Source organism: Callorhinus ursinus, unplaced genomic scaffold (assembly GCF_003265705.2).
Source record: "Callorhinus ursinus isolate GAN/ISIS: 27379988/994484 unplaced genomic scaffold, GSC_fseal_2.0 scaffold57, whole genome shotgun sequence".
NCBI classification, from domain to species: domain Eukaryota; kingdom Metazoa; phylum Chordata; class Mammalia; order Carnivora; family Otariidae; genus Callorhinus; species Callorhinus ursinus.
In genome coordinates this window covers 8534542-8554386 of record NW_027397119.1, presented here as the reverse complement: position 1 = coordinate 8554386, position 19845 = coordinate 8534542, and the positions used below count along the sequence as shown (strand labels likewise).

At 59.8% G+C, this 19845-nt stretch overlaps 1 protein-coding gene across 2 annotated transcripts; it reads left to right on the top strand.

Annotated features, from left to right (window-relative positions):
- The first annotated feature begins 547 nt into the window (after nt 1-547).
- SLC45A3 (solute carrier family 45 member 3) lies at nt 548-18835 on the top strand. Of its 2 annotated transcripts, XM_073884527.1 has the most exons (6): nt 7187-7769; nt 7907-7989; nt 13081-13456; nt 14308-15090; nt 15826-16091; nt 18216-18835. In XM_073884527.1, the coding sequence occupies exons 3-6, from the start codon at nt 13285-13287 to the stop codon at nt 18651-18653; spliced, it is 1659 nt and encodes a 552-aa protein (XP_073740628.1). In that variant the 5' UTR covers nt 7187-7769; nt 7907-7989; nt 13081-13284; the 3' UTR covers nt 18654-18835. The 2 variants fall into 2 exon arrangements, with proteins under 2 accessions (XP_025710962.1, XP_073740628.1); XM_025855177.2 differs by lacking the exons at nt 7187-7769; nt 7907-7989 and adding an exon at nt 548-661.
- Nucleotides 18836-19845: the final 1010 nt, after the last annotated feature.

Below are 19845 nucleotides of genomic sequence, written 5' to 3'. Positions count from 1 at the left end.
AGCGCACCACTCCCTCTTCCCCATACACATCCTTCAGGGGACAACAAACTGAAATTCGGCTTTTAGCTTCAGACAGAGGGACTGAGTTCGCTATAAGGAAGCTCTTTCTGTTTCAGAGGGTAGCAAACGGTAGGAAGAGTGACTGGGGGAGAGCGTGCCCTCTCCTTTCCAAGGGCTGGTCCTGGCTGGGGGCGGGGGGTGCAGTTCAGCCCCGGGACAGGCGGACGGCCAGAACAGCACGTGCGGGTAATGGTCGCAGACTGGCTCCGGGGAAGGGAGGTGCCCCGCGGAGCAGCTTTTACCTAAATGTTTTGGTGGCGAGCGGCGAGGGGGCGGTGCACGGCCCTAGGTAATGACAGGGCAGTCGGGGAGCCACGCGGGGGCTGCCCGTCTCGGTGGCTGCTACAAAGACCTCTCCGAGACCGCCCGCTTTTTTTCCCCCGGGGACCAGCCCCACCCCTCCCCAGCCCTCGCGCACCCCCCACCCCCGACCCGCCTCGCCCCGCCCCCTCCCGCAGCCCCAGCGCGCATGCTCTCTCCCCCCGCGGAGCAACCTGGAGATTTAAAAGCGGCCGGCTGGCGCGCGTTGGGAGGAGGCGGGGTGGGGGTGGGACGAGCTCGCACACGCCGGCCCCGGGTGACAGCCGCACGCCTTGGCCAGGTAGGCGCGCGCCCCCTCCTCTCTCCGGGGAGGGGGCCCCCGGCGCGGGGGAGGGAGCGGCGCCGCGCGGCCGAGCTCCGCGGGGTGGCGTGTTCTGCGCCCCGCGAGACTCTCGGGGGAGGTGGCGGGCCCCGGGCGCGCCCCCCTGTCCTGCCTCTTGGTCCCCGCGGAGCGGGGCTTTCTTCCGCGGAGGGCGGGCTGGACTGGAGCGCCGGGTCCCCCCGCTGTCCGGCGCCGGGCGGCGGGTGGGTGGGGAGCGGGCCCTCCCGGGAGCCCCGGGCCGGGCAGACGGCGGGCGGACCGGCCGCTCGCTCCCGTTGCAGCTTCAGCGTCAGAGTTTTCTTTGGAAAGTTGCATTTATTTTCTTCCCTTGTCTCGGCTTCACCGGAAAGGGACGGGATGAGTCACCGCGGCGCGCACAGTCCGGGACTGGGGAGCCGGGAAAGGGGCCGGCGGCCGGGATGCCGCGGGGTCCCCGGGCTCGGGCCAGCTTGCTTGGGCTGGAGTGCGGGGTTACGGAGGGAGGGAGAGGTGACCGAGCGCTCTCAGCCTTAGTCTTGGGGCCGGGCTCTGGGCAGAGTTGAGGCTGGAGTATGAAGGTGTGTGGGTTCCTCTGCCCCCCTGCCCTGCCGCCTCGGTCATCCTTCGGGGGCGGGGGAGAAAAGGAGAGGCCCTTTTCTCCGCGCCTCCCGTGGCCCTCAGGTAGGGACGGTGACAATGCAGAGATCAGCAAACAGGTGTGATGAGATGGTACCTGGGCATCCGCTATGGGTTCTCAGCGCTCTGGGCTTAGGCAGCCGCATGGCCTGCTGGAGAAGCTCCCCGGGTACCTGCAGCGTTTCTCCGGAGTGAGAGCCAGTCCTTCCCATAGTCTCCTGTTCCCCTCAAGCGCAGGAACGCCCCCGTGACTTGCTTTTGCCCTTGACCTCTGAATCAGCTTCCATCTTCCTCACAGACACTCTTGACTTGCTCAGCTTTTCCTCCTCCCCCCGGGCTACTCCTGCCACCCTGCTTTCTCCTTTCTCCAGGGGCCAGAGTTGGGGCTAGGGAGGGGTTTGGCACGGGGGGTACCTGGTGAGGACTTGCCCTTCAGCTGTTACACAGACCTGATCCCAGTGGAGCGGACACTAAGAATAGCCCAGCTGCTGTTTTGCTGCCCTGCAGCCTGCAGCCCGGCAAAGCCTGTGCACCGGGGCCCAGAGCCACCCTTATTGGGCTCCTGGAAGCCTTGCTCAGGGTTGGGGGTGAGGCCCTGGGAGGCCTCTGGCTGCCTTTCTTGATGCACCTAGCAGATCTCCTTTCAGAACAAGATAGCCTTGGCGTGGGGCTCACCTGCCCAAGGCTTGGGGAACGGACTGGCACGAGGGGCTAGGGAGGGGAGAGCCCAGGAGGGACAGGCTGGAAAGGAAGCCTGGGGAAATGCACGGAGCAGCTTCTCCTAGGGAGGGAGTGCTCCGGTATTTGAGGTCACAGGCCCTTCTGTTGGATGGGTCCCATCCCCTCATTCCTCCCTTATCTCCTCCCCCCAGGCCTGTCATGGAGCCAGGACTCTGTTTTTCTAAAAGTGCTCAGAAAAATGGAGCTTGAGTCAGCAGGATGAGCCTGAAGAGAAAAATACAGCTGTGGCTGAATGTACAGCTGTGGACATACAGGCCCCAATTAGAGTATGTGTGTGGGGTGTGTGAGGGGAAGTTTCCCTGTGTACTCATGCAGGGTGTGGTGACCTCCCCTGTCCCTCCCGGCTCTCGGGTTATCCCGGAGGAGGAGGAACTGCTCAGCGACTCTTGGTGGCCCACCCAGGTCCTTCCAGGCTACCAAGTGGTGGCGGGATGGTGTGGCGTCCCCTCTCTCAGCCTGGGCAGGGCTCTTGGAGGAACAAGGCAGAAGGGTGGGGATGGTCTGAGGATTCGGAAGGTGAGATTAAGTACTATCATTTGGACCATTAGAGCCCGACAACACAACATTACGGGTAAGGACCTAGATGGTCAGAAAGACAGGCTTTCTATCTTGGTTGTTCTACCCGCCGTGGAATGTTGGACAAGTTACTTAATGTCCGTCTTCAAAGCCTCCGTACCCCTGGCCGCACAGTGGAGCTGATAATAATAATGATAATACGTTATAGCTCTTTTTTTAAAAATTAATTTATTTATTTAGGTAAGCTCTACACCCAATTTGGGGCTCAAACTCAGGACCCCGAGATCAAGAGTTGCATGCTCTTCCGACTGAACCAGGCAGGAGCCCCGTAGCTCTTTTTGTTTCTTAAATAGCTGATTGTATGTGTAATATGTAAAATATGAAAAATGTAGAGCTTTATTAAATCATGCATACAGAGCACTGGACTTTGTGCCTTAGGTAATAAGTGGTCAATAAATGTTAGCTAGTACTTACTGTGTCTATCACCCAAGACCGAATGGACAGCAGCCGCTAGCCTGGGACTCCGTGCTTGGGTTCTGCTCTTGTTTCTTTGGGAGCAAGGTCTCCCGGACCTTGGGGAGTCCGCATGAGTAGTGAATAGACTGGCCTCCAGCACCCAGGGGCCCAAATCTCAACCCCATTTCCTCTTGCACAACTTATCTCACTTCTCTGTGCTTCACCCTCCTCCCCTGTCAGATGGGGGTAACAGTACCCACCTCACCGTATTGTGAGGATTAAAGGAGCTGATGCAGGTGAAGCTCAAGCACAGCAGGGGCGTGTAAAAAGAGCCTGATCAATGTCAGCAGCTGTTATTTGGTGACAAGGGAGGCAATCTCTTTGGTTTATGCTTAGAAACCACAGAGTTTCTGAGCCGGGGAATTAGACCATATATAACTATATGTAAACTGTGAATGACCTACTTGCTGTTGAACTTGTGGTCTAGTGCAAAGAACACACCAGAACTGGACATCCTGGTCTCTCCTCCCTCAATACTGTGTGTCACTTGTTTTTTAATTAGTCCAGAAACCCCTGCCCTGCCTGTCTCCTCAAGGTGGAAGAGAATACCAGGAGGTAATAGACGTGAATATGTATCTTAAAAGATTAAGAGCCTTCTATGCAGAAAGGTTATTTGCTGATTTTTAGGGAAACTATATGAGGAGGAGGGGGCATACTGAAGTCGGGGTTCTGCTCTGTCTCCCCCCGCCACCCCTCCGTCCCAGCCCTTGGGCTGCATTGCTTTCTGATAGCCAGAAGAAAAACCCGGCCTGGCTTTCTTTGAATAGTCAGAGGCCCTGTTTGCTGGACAGCAAGGACAGAGGCTGGACCAGTTGGTACCAGGCCCAGCGTCTCGAATGCTGATGCCACTTGACTCCCAGCATTAGAGCTAGAGTGTGGAGCTTTGTCTAGTGTATTAAGTGTCCCTGCTGGGGGGAGTGGGGGCTGACCGAGCCATCACGGGATGGTCCTGATATCTGGCCAGAACTTCCTATTTAATCCCTTTTCCTACTATGAGGTCTGTGTTTCCTCCTCCGTGGGAAGAAGTCCAGTTCTGACCCTGAATGACTTGTAGGGCTTCTTGCCTCTTATATCAGAGACGGGCCTGCCTCACCTGTTGGCCGTGGTGTCTGAGTCTGTAAAATGGAGAGGATGATATTTTCACCTTGCAAGGTTGCAATGAGGATTACATGAGATAGGCGTGTTTTGCGAAGTGCCTGCACAGGCCAGGTGCTCAATGCATGGTTGTTTCCTTCTTTGTTAATTCTGGAGACCACTCTCTCTGGGAAGCTGGGATGAGCCAGCAAGAAAGGGGTTGGAGACCAGCCCCTGGTCCCCTGGACCCTCAGTCACCAATTTCAGGCCAGACCCCAATGCCCAGCCGGATAGTTGCCCTCAGGAGCAGCCAGCCAGAGACAAGTCCCTCCTTCCCGAATGCTCTTTGTTATGTCTCACCCCAACCTCTAATCTCGGGTGTCCTTTTGAGCTAGCACGAATAGTTTCCGAGCTGGAACCACACAGCCCATCCCTAGGGATGTGACAATCTAGTTTCCCACTTCTGGCTCCTGGTGCTGGAAAGAGCTGAGCACCCAGTTACCTCGAGTGTGGCCCTGCCTGGATCTCTGGCAGGCTGGTCACGTTGCATCAGACCGAATCCTGATTCAGCCTCACTTGGAAAGTCTTCTGTTGAGCACTCCCCCTTCTAGGTCCTGGATGGGGACCGTGGTCCTTGCTTTCCGGGAGCTGAAGGGCCAGTGGGGCAGCGGGTGGGGAAGGAGGCCAGAAGGACCACTGGCAGTATGCAACCCTGAGGGCTGCCTGTTGAGCGCGGCAAGATTTGGAGGAAAGAGGGGATCCTTTTTTTTTTTTTTTTTTAAGATTGTATCTTTTTGTTTTTTTGACAGAGAGAGAGAGCACAAGGAGGGGGAGCGGTAGGCAGGAGAGGGAGAAGCAGGCTCCCCAGTGAGCCAGGAGCTGGATGCAAGGCTTGAGACCTGAGCCAAAGACAGATGCCGAACCGACTGAGCCACCCACGCGTCCCTGAAAGAGGGGATCCTTGACGGCTTGGGTTCTAGGGAGCCCTAGAGGAGATACGGGACTTGAGCTGAACAGGGGTCAGGTGAATGATGAGGAGGCATCCGGAGGAAGTAACTGGAGCATGGCAATACTTGGGAAGGAAAATCAGGCCCAGTGCTGATAAATACCCCCATCTTGGGGCCAGATCTGAGATCGAAACTCATTGCCATGATTTTGGGTCTGGTGTTCTCTCCACCATGCCTCACCGGGGAGGGGCCAAAAGGAGAGGTAGTTATGTGTAGAAGTGCCAGGCTCCAGTGGCTGTGCTTTGCAGATATTTGCCCTTTTCTGCATAGTTCCGACCTGCTCAAGGTTCCGCAACATGGCTTCTTCCGTCAGGAAGCCCTGGGAGAGCTGGTCATGCCCTACACCTTAGGCCCCCAACTCTGGGTACTTACGTCTTAGCACTGCCAAGGGGGGGTGCAGGCATTATCTCCACATCCCCAGCACCTTCATGGTGGGCTTGCCCACAGCTGGATCTCAGCGAGTGTTGGATGGGTGGGTGAGTGAGTGAGTGAGCGAGTTAGTTTTAGAGCTCTTTGACATTCCTTTGGGGGAGCTTAGGTTGCGTGCACTGAGGCATACTTCCTCCAAGGGTGGGCAAACTGGACTCTTTAATAAGAGTCCTTTTTGGAACCCCCTTGCACCCTGCTCACTACTCAGTGACTGGGGTTTTGAGAACACATTTCCATAGGGCTGGCTCTGGCCCAGAGCCCTCTGATGATAAATAGGACTGGCACAGACCTTAGGATATCAGGGCTGAAAGCGCCCGAGAGACCGTTGAATTCGAGACCTTAGAGGTGGGACATCGCAGAGCTAGGGCCAGCATCCTGCTCCTATTCCCAGCCCGGGGTTCTGCTCATCAGTAGGTCTGTCCAGACCCTCCATCCCCTGCCTCTTTTCTGTGTGCTTGCACCTCCTAAGGGAGGCCAGTCTGCAGGAAGGGGGCAAGGGTTGGCTGTGCAGGATGGGGAGAGCTGCCCAGTCTGGCTGACTGGCAAAGTTCAAATTCACTAGGAGGTTGTTCAGGTTTCACTTCACAGGGGCCGTAGGAACTGAGAAGGCAGCAGGGGGAGAGAACTTCCCAGCAGCCTGGAGGCTGTGCCAAGCTCCCCATTCTCTTCCCCACCCTGGGGACCAAGGGGTTTCTTGGTACCGCTACCCCCCTTTGTAGAGAACCATTTATTGTGGCCCAAGTAGAGAAAGAATTTACCAATTTCTGCCCGGAAATTGGAGTCCAGCTCTGGACGGGAGTAGGGAAGAGGGCAACTCTGCCCCCAGATGTCTCGGTTACTTGGCTCAGTTTCAGGCGGCCACTAACCCCTGGCACTCTGTTGTACTGCAGCAGTGTGTTGGCAGGTGGAGGATGGGGTAAGTGCGCCTGGGGAGCCCCTCTCCACCCGGTTCCCGGGGGCCTCTCTATCACAGAAGGCTATGAAACTCCCCTCCCCAGTGCCATGTGGCCTTGGCAGTGAGCAGTTAGTAGGCACCTGCCCAGGGAGAGCACCGTACCTGAGGCTGGGGCAGGGATTGGGGTGGGGGGGCGGGTGCTTGTGAGATCACTTAGCTGTGCGGTTGTAAAGGACCTTAGACGGTATGTAGACTAGTTCTCATTTTACACGTGTGAGTCCGTGGGAGGGGTGTGTGTGTGTGTGTGTGTGTAAAATGGCTTGTCCAGGCTCTACAACAGCAAAAGTCACTGGAACTGGACTACACTGTCCTGGTTCCCAGTTCAGAGCACTTGGCAGCATTTTCGAAAGGTTGGAATTGGAGAGAGAGGTATGTCAGGTATCCACATGCCAGACACTTTCTGGACAGTTAGCGGGTATAAGCCACTGTGATTCCTGTCCCTGGGGGTGGGACCCACCCTTGTCTCAGAACCGTGGGAGGTAGATTCTACCCTGCACTGGGTGCCTCAGCCACTGGGCAGGTCCCCGCAGTGACCTCTCCTCACCTGTTGGGGCCAGCACCTGGGGAAGCATTTACATTCCTGGCATTCCTCTTGCCTCCGGGCGCGGGGGGCGGCGGGTAGGGGGGGTGGCGAGAGCCCCGGTGTGGGCGGCCCGAGGGTATGGGGAATGCTACCGGAGAAGAAAGGCCACTAGCCGCCCCCCTCTGATGTCTGCTGCTGCTGTTTGGGATGGAGAGAGCCCTCTGCCAGGTTTCTGGGCTGGGGAGGGGTTGCCAGGAACTTGTGCGAGCTGTTTCCAGGGGGTGGATCGTATTCATTTCTGTGTCCTAGCCAGGCAAATGGGTGTACTCGTGGTACCTGCCTCATGCGGGGTTGGGAGGGCCCCTACCCAGGTCACCTGAGTGGGGGAGTTGGCACACGCAGACCCGGATCAGGCTGCCACCACCAGGGGCACCCTGCCGAACCCGCCAGGGTTCAGAGGCTGGCGGCCCCTGGGGTAGAAGAGAGCTCCAGGGTGAAGAGGGTACTTGGTTCGGAGGGCACTTGGTCAAGGTGACCCAGTGTGACCTTGGGTCGCCACTGTTCTCAGAAAGGAAGTCTGACTGGGAGGTCACCGCCCGGAGTCAGATGTGTGTCACTATGGGATCGCCAGGTGACCCCTCGGGAAGGTGCTTCACCTCCACTTCGGCTGGCCAGGACTGACCGGCCAAGGTGAGGGTCAGGCCAGCCCCAGAACTCCTGTCACTGGATTGCAGAGGGGAGGGAGAAGAGAGTGGGCTCCCGGGGACTGCCCGCCCCATCCTTTCCCCTGCCCTTCCCCCAACCTCTTCACATTTGCTTCCTTTCAGAAGCTGGGCTGGAGCTCAGACAGGGCAACAAAAGCAACTTTCCTCCAAGCCACTGCCACCTGTTGGGTTTTCACACATTGGGGGTGAGTGGGGGGAGGGAGCCATTGCCCCTTTCCCAGTGTCTGCAGTGTGCCCCCTCTGCCCCCCCAGGGCCTGGGATTCTCTGTGCTGCCCGAAGTGACAGGGCTCAGGAGCCGGAGGGGGTGGGGGCCCTGCGGCAGCTGGAAGGGGAATTGAGTGGGAAGAGGCCGGTGCTGGCGGCCGGGAGAGAGTTTGATGGATTACTCTGCAGGCCCAGAGGTTTCTCCCTAATCCCCCTTTGTGTCGGGGCCTGCAGCCCCCTCACTCTCTCTGACAAGCTGCTAAGCAGAAGGCTTCCAGTCCGAGTGAAGAAAAGGCAGCGCAGCAGGGCCAACTCCAAATCCCTGGCCTCTGGGCCCCGGGGGAGGCAGGAGCTAGGGAGCGAGTCTGGGGTGGGAGCGGGGGTGGGGTCCTCCTCCCCTCTGTCCAGCCCTCTTCTGACAGTTCCCTTGAGGTGGAGAGGTTGCATTCTGAGCAGAGTGTTCAGGTGTCTGGGGGAGCCCTGCAAAGCGTGGGTCTGGGGTATTTCTGCAGATCACTGCCTTTTTTATAGCGTGGCGTCGGGGGAGAGCAGACCCTCGCTTCTTTGGGAGTTTGAGCCCGAGAATCAAAGACTGAATGTGGGTAGGAAGGCACAAACCCAGCACAGTCTCCTCCTGTGCACGTCCCCCCGCCCCCCCCAGCTGCCCAGGTCCCCGACCTGGGGCTGTAATGGGAGCGACTGCCTCACAAGGATGCTCCTTCTCAGGTCTCCTGGCTGGCCAGCACTGCCTCTTTGTGGGGCGCCCCTGGGCCCCACGAGGGCAGAGCTCATTTCGGGAGTGCAGTGTGCTAGGTTTTACCGCATAAGGCCAAGGACATTGGTCCCCTAGGACTGAGGCAAGGGGTTGGGTCACAGGGATGCGGGCCTGGTGAGCCCCCAGCCCTCTTCCCTGCCCCCAACCTAGAGGGCCTGGGGAGAGCTCAACGTGGCATGAGATCCTAGGATCCAGTCCGGTGTGGAGGAATGGGGGTCCCCCGCCTTCCTGCCGTGTCGTAGCCACTCGCCCTTCCGGCAGGCAGCCTCCCGTGGGGTGTGTGTTGGGGAGATTGGCCAAGACTGACCCCACCCCCTTTCTGCAGCTGAGTCATTATTCCTGGAGGGAGCCTACCCCACCCGGTTTCCTTCTCTGCGGGAGGGGCCGCCTGGGGGCTGTGAAGGGTAGAGGAGCGTGTGAGAAAGCCGGGCCGGCTTTGTGAGTGTGGAGGGAGGACGCAGGGTCGCCGAGCTGCAGGGGTCAGGGTGGGGGCCGCGGCGTTTGATGTGCCTGGGCGGGGTGGGGGGACGCCGCCTGCATAAAGAGCCCATAGAATTGCTGCCTGACACTGGCCCGCGGCGGGGCTGCCCCCGGCCCCGGGTTCCTCCGGCCTCTGTCTGTCAGCGGAGGGAATCCGCTCCCCCCAGCTCCACCTCGGGCGTGAGGGTGGCAGGCGCCCCTTTGAAAGCCCTCAAAGGCCTCTTTATGCATCCCTCTGACCCTCCCTTCCCGTAGGGAGCTACCCGAAGTGGGCTCTCGCCTTTCCTCCCACCTCCTTCCCTCGCTCTTTTGAATTTTGGAGAAAGTTCAGGCCAAGTTTGTTCTTGCTGCTCAGTTTCATTGCCCCATGCTCGCCTGTGGCCTAACCCAGTGTGGGGCATCCCGGCCCGAGGGGCTGTGCGGTCCCCTCACCACCTTTGAAACTTTAGGAGTTGCCCCCTCTGGGGGTCTGGCCAGGGTTTCCCGAGTGGGGGTGGGGATGGGAGTCCCTTCAGTCTTTCCGGTGTCTTCCACTGCCCACCCCCACCCCCATGCTGCTTTCAGCCATGCATTCTTTGGGTAAACATTTCCCAGGCCCCTTGTGCGCGGGTGGGCGCTGGAGGGCTGGGAGGCTTGCCCACGGGGCTCCTGCTCTCTGCAGCTGGGCTAGCTGACTGGGCCCAGGGTGCTTGGGTTCTGCTCCTCAGAGGTGAGCAAAGATGGCCTGGGGCAGAGCTCCACGGAGGTTCCTGGAGGTCTTGGGTTTCTTCCAGGCTTCTTGCTGTCCCGTCATTGGAGGACAGGTACTTGGAACTTGAGAGGGACTTGTCCTCCCCAAGGCTGCTGTCCTTGCGGGAGGTCAGGCCACACTCACTGCCCTTTTGGTACTTCCACTTCCCTCCTCTTCCCGTCCCCCCCCCCCAACCCGGTGAGCCCCTGGAGGCTGGCTCGTGGGGTTGATCTTCTGTTTGCCAGACAGGCCCAGTGCTCTGGGAGCAGCGGGACGGGAAGATTTGAGTCAGAAGCACCTCTGACAGCGGAGGGTACTGGGGAGACTTGAGCTCGGTTGGCTGCATCCCTGAGGAAGACAAGGGAGTGCCCCCAAATGGGTGCCGGCAGTCATCCGTCACTTACCGTCACTTAGAAGCTTTGGTGGGCAGCGTGCCCCCAAGCTGCAGGCGGGAGTGGTGGCCACGAAGGGGTGTGGAATCACTTGCTCCCCCACCCCTCCGGGCCTGGGCACCGGGCAGGGCGTGGGCTTCTGTGATCGCGCCCCAGAGGGATGGCGGGTGGCCGGTTAGCACTGTGGACGTCCTTTGTGGTGCCTTCCCCCTTGAGGACCCCAGAGTGGGGATGTCGTGGGTGAGACTGGGGCTCTGGGGAAGGTCCGGGAGCGGGGGACTTCCTTAGGCAGTTCTGGGCTGGGAAGAATCCACTCTAGGGGTGGCAGGAGGGCCCTGGACCTGGTGGCACAGAAGTCAAAAGAGGGAAGACGGGCTTAGCAACCTGAGAAGAGAGGGGTGCCGAGCTGGCCTTGGAGCCTGCCCACCTCCTTCCCAACTCCTTTCTGTGAATTCTTCACCTGGCCCAGCCCCCAGTTACCTGGTGCAGCAGCGGGGGAGGAGGGGGAGGAGACCGGGGAGGAGGCCGGGGGACGGCGGGGGAGAGAGAGGCAGCTAATGGGCTATCTGGACTGAAGGAGGATGAAGGGAAATTCCTCTCTTCACCCCCTTTCGTCTTCTTGTCTTTCTCTCATGGGCTAAGGAGCGTGTCCTGCCTCTTCCTGGGAGCAAGGGGCTGGGCTAGGGAAGGGAAGGAGGCCGGGGGGTGGGGGTGATTACTGTTTTGCTGCAGAGCTGCAATTCACTTGAAACCACAGGGAGCAACAAGAGCTTGGGAATGTGGGCAGGTTGTGGGTGAGTCTGGGGCTGACAGTCTGTTTGCTCAGGGAGGACCTGGTCGCTTTAGCCACAGCAGGTGAGTGTCTAGGGCCTTCCCACACTGAGGGTGGGGAGTAGAATGGGCTGGAAGCCTTTTGACCCAGAACACCTCCCTCCAGGCTGGAGAGTACCCCCATCTTGGTCTGTGTGCAGGCTCCTGCCTTCCTTGTGGGGGATGCTGTGGCAGGGGAGGGGCTTGGCTCAGAGATTGACGTGTGGCCCCCTCCCAGCCCCTTTAGGGACCCCGTGGGTCAGTATTTTACACTCCTCCCCATGCCACCCCCATAGGTGTCCATGCACTTTCCCAAAGTGGATGGTCTGGGTCTGAGCAGAACTTTGGGGAGGAGGCTGCTGGTTGCCCAGCCTTCCTTTCTGGTCTGCCAGCTGCAAAGGCTTGGAAAGTGGTTATGGGACAAACACATCTTACCCTGGATTGGTGGCCATCTGATTTTTCTGTGGCCTGTTTCAGAGACACCTACCACATGCTTTGTAGCACACAAGGCCCTGGGAGGCTGAGGGTTATTTGAAAAGAAGTTGAAGTGGCCCATGATGAGATGCTGAGATTGGAGGGGAGTGAAGGAGGGCTGAGGGGTGCCCCAGGTGCCGGGTGGGGGAGGGGCCAGGGGCGGGGGCCCTCTGGGTCGTGGACCATGCCCTTGAGCAGTGCCCTTCCACGCATTTATGGGCATGAATGGGTGAGGCCAGGGAAGGCAGTCTAGACTCCGGCCAGGAGTGGCATGAAGCTCTGTCCTCACGTCTTTGGGATGAATGACAAGTTAGGGGGCTCTTGCTTTTTCTCACGAAGGCCCACCTTCTGTACTCCTCGTGGCTGACGTGATTTTCCCTCTTTTGTGGTCAATCCGAAACAGCAAACTGCGTTGGGTCCTGTGGTCAGGAAGCAAGACCTGGATGCCGATTGCCTGGGAGTGGGGGGCACAGGGTGGGGGCTCCCCCAGTGGGATCTCTCTGCACAGGAGGCAGGCCTAGCAGGGAGGGCCGTGGGGACTTCTCTGCTGAGAATGGAGCCGTTTGGGGAGCAGAGAAAGGCGGCCGGGAAAGTGGTGGGGCCTCCTGCCGGCCCTGGGTCACCGGGGTCATTACGGTTGCCACCAGCTGGTGCCGTTTTGTGCCCCTGTGAGGCGGGCACCTGGGAACAGGCCCCACTGTGCCATGACAGTTGGGCAGTACACGTGGGAATGTTTCTTCCCCACGAACGTTGAGCGCGGAGAGAAACTCCAGGGAGAGGTTTGCAGGCCGAGGTTCCTCCAGGCGAGCCCTCTTTAAGTGGTTTCAGTGACAGGTTAAAACCCAACCCAACAAACCACAGCCTCCCCGCCCTACCCCCCTTGTTCCCATCCTTGGGGGCTCGGGTTATGGTGGCTGGGGTTACGGTGCAACGCCGCTTGTGGCCAGGCAGCGCTGCATAGGAAGTGCTACTCATAACAAAGGGGAATTGAACAGCCCAGCTTTGGGATGTGGAGAGAGAAAGCAAACACACCAGGCCTGGCAGGGGGTCTCCAGGGGCACCTTGATAACAGGGCCTGGGGAACTGGGAATTCAGTTGGTTTGATTTTTTTTTTTTTTTCTTTTTTCCCTACCAGCAGGCAAGGGCAATGGCAAAGATATTCCAAAACAGAGAAAAACGGACATCTGTTTGGCCCTGGAGTGTGCTGAGGTTTAGAAATCATATTTACCTTATTAGTTATGTCAGCCTTAGGCTAATATTAACATGCATTTCCTGATTGGCAGTAGGAGGTGGCACGGCCACACCGTCGTCAGCCTGGGAGTGAACAGCGTTCAGAGAACTCAGAGCAAATCCTGGAGGCCTGGTTGCCAGGATTTCACAGGCTGGGTTTGATTGTCCCTGTCCTTCCAGGATCCGAGTGATGAGCTATGTCCCCACCGAGGCACCCGGCGGCCACCGGCGTTTAGCACGGGCTGAGGAGCCCGACCTGCACGGAAGGCTGGCAGACATGGGCTCCTGGCCGAGGCCGGGGCAGTTGGTGGCAGCAAGGAGGAGAGGCCTGGGCGTCTGGAGCAGGGCTGAGCCTCGGCAGCTGTGGAGCGTGTGAAGCCCACCATGGCCCAGAGGCTGTGGGCCGGCCGCCTGCTGCGGCATCGGAAAGCCCAGCTCCTGCTGGTCAACCTGCTGACCTTCGGCCTAGAGGTGTGCCTGGCCGCCGGCATCACCTACGTGCCGCCTTTGCTGCTGGAAGTGGGGGTCGAGGAGAAGTTCATGACCATGGTGCTAGGTGAGTCACCACATCCTCCTTCCCTCCTGCTCCAGAGCCATGACACCCAGGAGGTAGGAAGACAGTGCCTCTGCCCAAAGCGGGAGAGGTGGCTGCCTGCTCTTCCTGAGCCCGTGGAGCTGGCGGGTGGGCACTGCTGGGCGGAGGGGGTGCGGTGGGCTGGGGCGGGGCGGGGGGGGGGGGCCCAACCGGAAAAGAACACAGGGACAGTCCGTGGTCACCTCCATACCCCAGACCCCTACACAATGCCGGGCGCATGGGAGACACTGCTCTTCACCTTTGTCCGGCCCATTCTAATTTCTGTCTGTTACTCGTTTAATCCTTGCAACAGCCTTTGGGGTCCCCCGTTTCACAGAAGAGGTCATGGAGGCCGATAAGCGGTTGGGTGACTTAGCCAGGCTGGAGGGCTAGCTACTGATTACTAGGATCGGGGTCTCCCAGCCAGGGCTCTTTCTTACCCCTAGGGCCTGGGGTGGGCCCCTGACTGCAGGTGTGTTCTACAAAAGCCACAGAAGGCAAGTGGTCACCCTGGGGTGGCTCCCAGGATCACAGGTTCTGGGGTCGGACTGCCTGTTAAAACTCCGCCTCTTGCCCCCCACCCCCACCTGGGTGCCTGTGCTCAAGGCTCACTTACCAGTTGTTCAGTGCATCAGTTTGCCCATCTTAAGATGGGGCGTTAGTGATCCTAGCTGCGAGGACTAAACTAGAGTCTGTGACATACCCTTCGCTGTTTCCAGCATGGAGGGGGGTCCTGCATGTGATTAGGATCTTGGTCATTTCCGTCCTTGTCCAGGAGCTTGGTCCCCCTTCCCCACGGCCCCTCTGGCTCATACGACATGTCCTTCCTGCAGGCATCGGTCCAGTGCTGGGCCTCGTCTCGGTCCCACTCCTAGGCTCGGCCAGTGACCACTGGCGTGGGCGCTATGGTCGCCGGAGGCCCTTCATCTGGGCCCTGTCCCTGGGCGTCCTGCTGAGCCTCTTCCTCATCCCAAGGGCCGGCTGGCTGGCGGGGCTGCTGTGCCCGGACACCAGGCCCCTGGAGCTGGCCTTGCTGATCCTGGGGGTGGGGCTGCTGGACTTCTGCGGCCAGGTTTGCTTCACCCCGCTGGAGGCCCTGCTCTCTGACCTCTTCCGGGACCCAGACCACTGTCGCCAGGCCTTCTCTGTCTATGCCTTCATGATCAGCCTCGGGGGCTGCCTGGGCTACCTCCTGCCTGCCATCGACTGGGACGCCAGTGCCCTGGCCCCCTACCTGGGCACCCAGGAGGAGTGCCTCTTTGGCCTGCTCACCCTCATCTTCCTCACCTGTGTGGCGGCCACACTGTTTGTGGCCGAGGAGGCAGCGCTGGGTCCGGCCGAGGTGGCGGAAGGGCTGGCGGTCCCCTCGGGGCCACACTGCTGGCCGTGCCACACCCGCCTGGCTTTCCGGAACCTGGGCGCCCTGTTTCCCCGGCTGCACCAGCTCTGTTGCCGTGTGCCTCGCACCCTGCGCAGACTCTTCATGGCCGAGCTGTGCAGCTGGATGGCATTCATGACCTTCACGCTGTTCTACACGGACTTTGTAGGCGAGGGGCTGTACCAGGGTGTGCCCCGGGCTGAGCCGGGCACCGAGGCCCGGAGACACTATGATGAAGGTAAGGCCTCAGCAGCCTGGGAGGGGGGGCAGGGGGGGCCCCCGCTGTGAGAGATTCCCCTCCCCACCGCCCCGCAGGGAACGGCCCGCCGTCTGTGCAGTCTGTGCAGTCTGTGCCGGCCCGTAGCTGTGCGTCTGGGTTCCCGATTTCCCTGTCAGGACAGTGGGCCCCATCTGTGCACGCGGCCCCCACGGTGCAGGGCAGCGCGGCTTGCGGTCTCCACAGCACCTCGGGCCGCAGAGAGGTTTGCTCAGAGTCATTGCCCCCATTTGCCAGAAGAAAAGGCTAAGCTTAGTTAAGGAACAGAGGCAGTAGGGCAGTCAAGGCCGGGTCTCCGGTCCGCCTGGCCCCAACTTCAGTGTGCCCTCTGCACGCCCTGTTGACTTGCCACATTCCCGGGCCAGACCTTCAGCTCAGGCAGTCCCGAACTCTGTCCTGGGGCCCATGGCAGAGCTGTCTCGGTGTTCCCTCGCACCCTCTTAGAGAGCCGAGCCCTAGGCCAGGCCTCCCCAAAACAACCGATAGAGGCTTTGGCCGCATCGTCTAAGGGCAGTGGAAGAACCTCGGCTCGGGCTGCCGCAGCCGGGTGGGGATGATGCGGGGGAGCAGGTCTGGTCCACACAGCGAGGCTTGGACGGCAGGTGCCCGCAGTTCTGAGCCCTCCCCGGTTGTATTGGGTTGTATTGGGCCTCTTCCTGCTCCGGGGCTGACTTCCTCCTCTACCCCACCCCGCAGGGGTCCGGATGGGCAGCCTGGGGCTGTTCCTGCAATGCGCCATCTCCCTGCTCTTCTCTCTGGTCATGGACCGGCTGGTGCAGCGATTCGGCACCCGGGCCGTCTATCTGGCCAGCGTGGTGGCCTTCCCTGTTGCTGCCGGCACCATGTGCCTGTCGCGCAGTGTGGCCGTGGTGACCGCGTCGGCCGCCCTCACCGGCTTCACCTTCTCCGCCCTGCAGATCCTGCCCTACACGCTAGCCTCCCTCTACCACCGCGAGAAGCAGGTACTCACATTGGCCACTGGGTGGAGCGGGGGTGGAGGGGAGACGGAGAAGCCCTGAATGGATCGGTGTCGGGCCAGAGACGTGCGGGAGAAGTCATTCTTTGATCCGAGAGGAAGCCCATGTAGCCCAGGGCCAGAGACGTGGGCTGCAGAAGGAAGGTGTAGATTAGATTCTGGGAATGACTTCCTGGTGTCAGGACTATAAAGCACTTGAGTGGATGATTGCAGGAAATGCTAAATCCTTCTTTGGGAATCCTGAAGAATCAGGCTAGCGGAAGCCCTCAGTCTGGGCTGGGTGGTTCTAGGCAGAGGCGTGGGGTGGGGAGGGGCTGGGGGTGGGGCTGGGCCTGATGACCTCTGGGGCACCTGGCTTCAGCAGCCGGTGAGTGGGGGTGGTCTGGTGTTGGCAAGGGCTCTCTTTATTCAGGGAGGGGCATTGTGACCGACCCCTGTGCTGCTTTGTTCTCCAAGATGGGGAAGGCTCCTCACTACCCCTTCTCTTTCTGGTTTATCTTCTTTTTCTGCCTAATTCTCTCTTTTCTTTTCCTGCCTCACACCTTTGCCTCCGTCCCCTTCCCCCGCCCCCACGGCGGATCTCTGAGCCTGACGCGCCTGACACCGCTCGCCTGGCCACTGTAAGTTGGGGGCCTCCTTCCTGCTTGGCCCCACACCAGCCAGCCCCTCTGGGGGCCCCGTTCTGTGGGCAGCCTCCTGACCAAAGCTGTGTAGTCACCTTTGTGCCCTTCACTGGCCTCAGTGAGCTACAGCCCTGGGTCCAGAGCTGTGCCCAGAGGGTAAGAGGTTGGAGTGTCCTGAGGGAGGAGACGCAGGCCTGCCTCCATAGAGCTTCCAGACCATAGGGAGGATGTGGTGGCCCCTTGCAGGGCATGAGTGAGGTAGCAGGGAAATAGCTAGCTAGGAGGGTGGGCAACTGAATAGGTAGCTGCAGGGGTGGGGGGGTGTGGAGGGAGGGGCCGGAGTTTTGGTTGGGGTAGCCTGGTCTCTGAGACCCCTGTCCGCACACTGATAACCTTCATCAGCCTCCATTCTGCTGCTGCCCGGCTGGGGGCTTGGGGGCTGGTGTCCAGAGGCCAGGCTTGGGCATACCCACTCGCTCCGGGGAACATGGCCGGGCGGGTCCTCCCCTCGGACTGCGGAGCGTGTCTAGCCCTAGGGGCCTCTTGACGGGGTGGCAGGCAGGGAGGACAGGGCCTGGGAGGCCCACTGGTGGCACGCTTGGCCCCATACACGGTCTGTACTTGCCTTGCCTACTTCTGGCCGCACCAAGAGCTGTAGGCTTCCCTTTTGAGCTCCGCCACGGGTGCCAGCTCCAGCGCAGCCAACTCGAGAGCCCTTCCACGTGGGGCACTAGCAGGCACAGGGGCAGTGGGGGATGAATTCTGGCCCTGTCCTTAAATAGGGCGTTCTGGGCAGGGGCAGGCTACCCTGATCTAAGGCACATAGTGAGTAGGAAGCAAGAAGGGCTTCAACATTAGCACAGCTAGGCTAAAGGAGTCTGGAAGATTCTTCTTGCTCCTCTCTTCCTCCAGGCTGAGTCCTCTGGGCCTTCCCTGCCCTCATTCTGGGGCCATGGACCGACCTCACAGCAGGGGCCTGGGACCTCAGTGGGAGCAGAGCCTCTCTCTGTGAGGTTGAGGCGGCTATCCCAGGGCGAAGTGGTGGTGGTGCGGGGTGGGGGCAGGGAGTACGAGGGTTAAGAGAGCCTGTGTGGGCGTTTGGGCCATCAGGGGCCCCACCTTTGGATTTTGTTCCTCTGTTCTTACACATCTCTCTTCTCAGCTGTCTTCATTCTGTCTTTTTCCTTTACCTTGGGGTTCTGTTCTCTTCCTGACCTGCAGTCCGAGTTTGTCTGCCACTTACTGGTTCCAGGAAAGGCTAGAGGAGACCTAGACTTCTGAATTCAGATCTGTCCCCTCCCCACCCCCTGCCCCTGCGGAGAGTCCTAACTAGACCCAGACCAAGGAGGGTCTGCTTGGTTTTCTGACCTGCTGCACAGTTGTCATGAAGGCCGGTTGCCTGGTTTCTTCCAGCCCCTGGCGTGAATGCCAGGGTCTGTTCTCAGAGCTGGGGCTGATTCCTGCCTCTCCTTGTCTCCCCCTCCCAGGTTTTCCTGCCCAAATACCGAGGAGATGCCGGGAGTAGTGCCAGTGAGGACAGCCTGATGCCCGGCTTTCCACCGGGCCCCAAGACCGGATCTCCCTTCCCCAATGGACACATGGGTGCTGGAGGTAGCAGCCTCCTCCCTTCTCCACCTGTGCTCTGTGGGGCCTCCGCCTGTGACGTCTCCATGCGTGTGGTGGTGGGCGAGCCGCCTGAGGCCCAGGTCATTCCGGGCCGGGGCATCTGCCTGGACCTAGCCATCCTGGACAGTGCCTTCCTGCTGTCCCAGGTGGCCCCGTCCCTGTTTATGGGCTCCATCGTTCAGCTCAGCCAGTCTGTCACTGCCTACATGGTGTCGGCCGCGGGCCTTGGTTTGGTGGCCATTTATTTTGCTACACAGGTGGTATTTGATAAGAGCGACTTAGCCAAATACTCGGTGTAGAATCCTTCCGGCCCACCGAGGCAGGGGCTGCCTCCCGGGGTCGCAGGCCCTCCCCCATCCCCTCTCTGGATCCGGGCGCATCCTAGCCTTCCAGTTTCTGTTGCTGCCAACGTGGTGTGGCTCTCTGCTGCCACCCCGTGGTGGTGAGGTGCAGAGCTGCGCAGGTCAGGGCCTGGGGCCCCGGCCCCCCCCCCCCCCCCCTCCAGTCTTCAGGGCTGGCTGACTGTTGGTCCAGACAGACTTCAGTCTGGACTTCTACAGGGAGGCCCGAAGGGTAGGGCATTTCATTAGCTCCATGCACTGGAATGCAGGACTCTGCAGGGGGATTACCCAGGCAGGGTTAACAGCTAGTGTCCTGGTCAAGACATAGCCAGAGAAGGGATTTGGAGAGCTGAGTAACCTCAACCATCTGGTCTCTCACCTCCAAGCCCCCTTATGCTATAGATTCCTTCCATGTTGCTCTTGCATGGAAGTTTCTAGTGTGAAACTCCTCCGCAGGATTTGAGAATATGAAAGTTATTTGTGGGTAAGAGTCCGGTGGGGAGAGAGGAAGCCGCCTGGCTGCATAGCACTGCCTTTCTCCCATCCCCCCACAACTACGTTTTATCAGGACATGGCTTGTTGGCCCCTGTGTTGCCATCATAGGGACACAGGCCTTTAAATATTTAACTTATTTATTTAACTAAGTAGAGGGGAATCAATTCCCAGCTCTGCCATCTCGGTGTCTAAGAGGTGAGATCCCCAGTGGGTCCTGGGAGATGGCTGGTTTATTGGGCTGAGCAGTGCCAGAATCGTCTTCCCTTGGGTGATTGGTCTGGCCCCAAAACTACCTAACCCAGGAGCTTGGAAGCTCTGCTTACCCAGCTGATATCCCAAATCCTGTTACCCAAGGCCGGGGCGGGGGTGGCGGTGGGGGGGGAGCTGGGGGTAAGTGGAGGGTGGGGCTCCAGGTCTCAGCAGCCTCCCTAACCTCCCTAGCCTCCCCTCCTCTCTTCGCCCAGCCTGCCTCCCACCTCCACTCCCCTCTGCTCTCTCTAGGGCTGGGCTGATGAAGGAGCTGCCCACCCCCCACCTTTCCCCACTGGCTCCACAGCCCTCTCCCTGGGGCTGTTGCAGGACCAGAAAGAAGCACGGAGTGTGGCTCCTCGAGCTTTTATCCGTCTCTGCCCCCAGGGCATACCTGTGCTTGGGG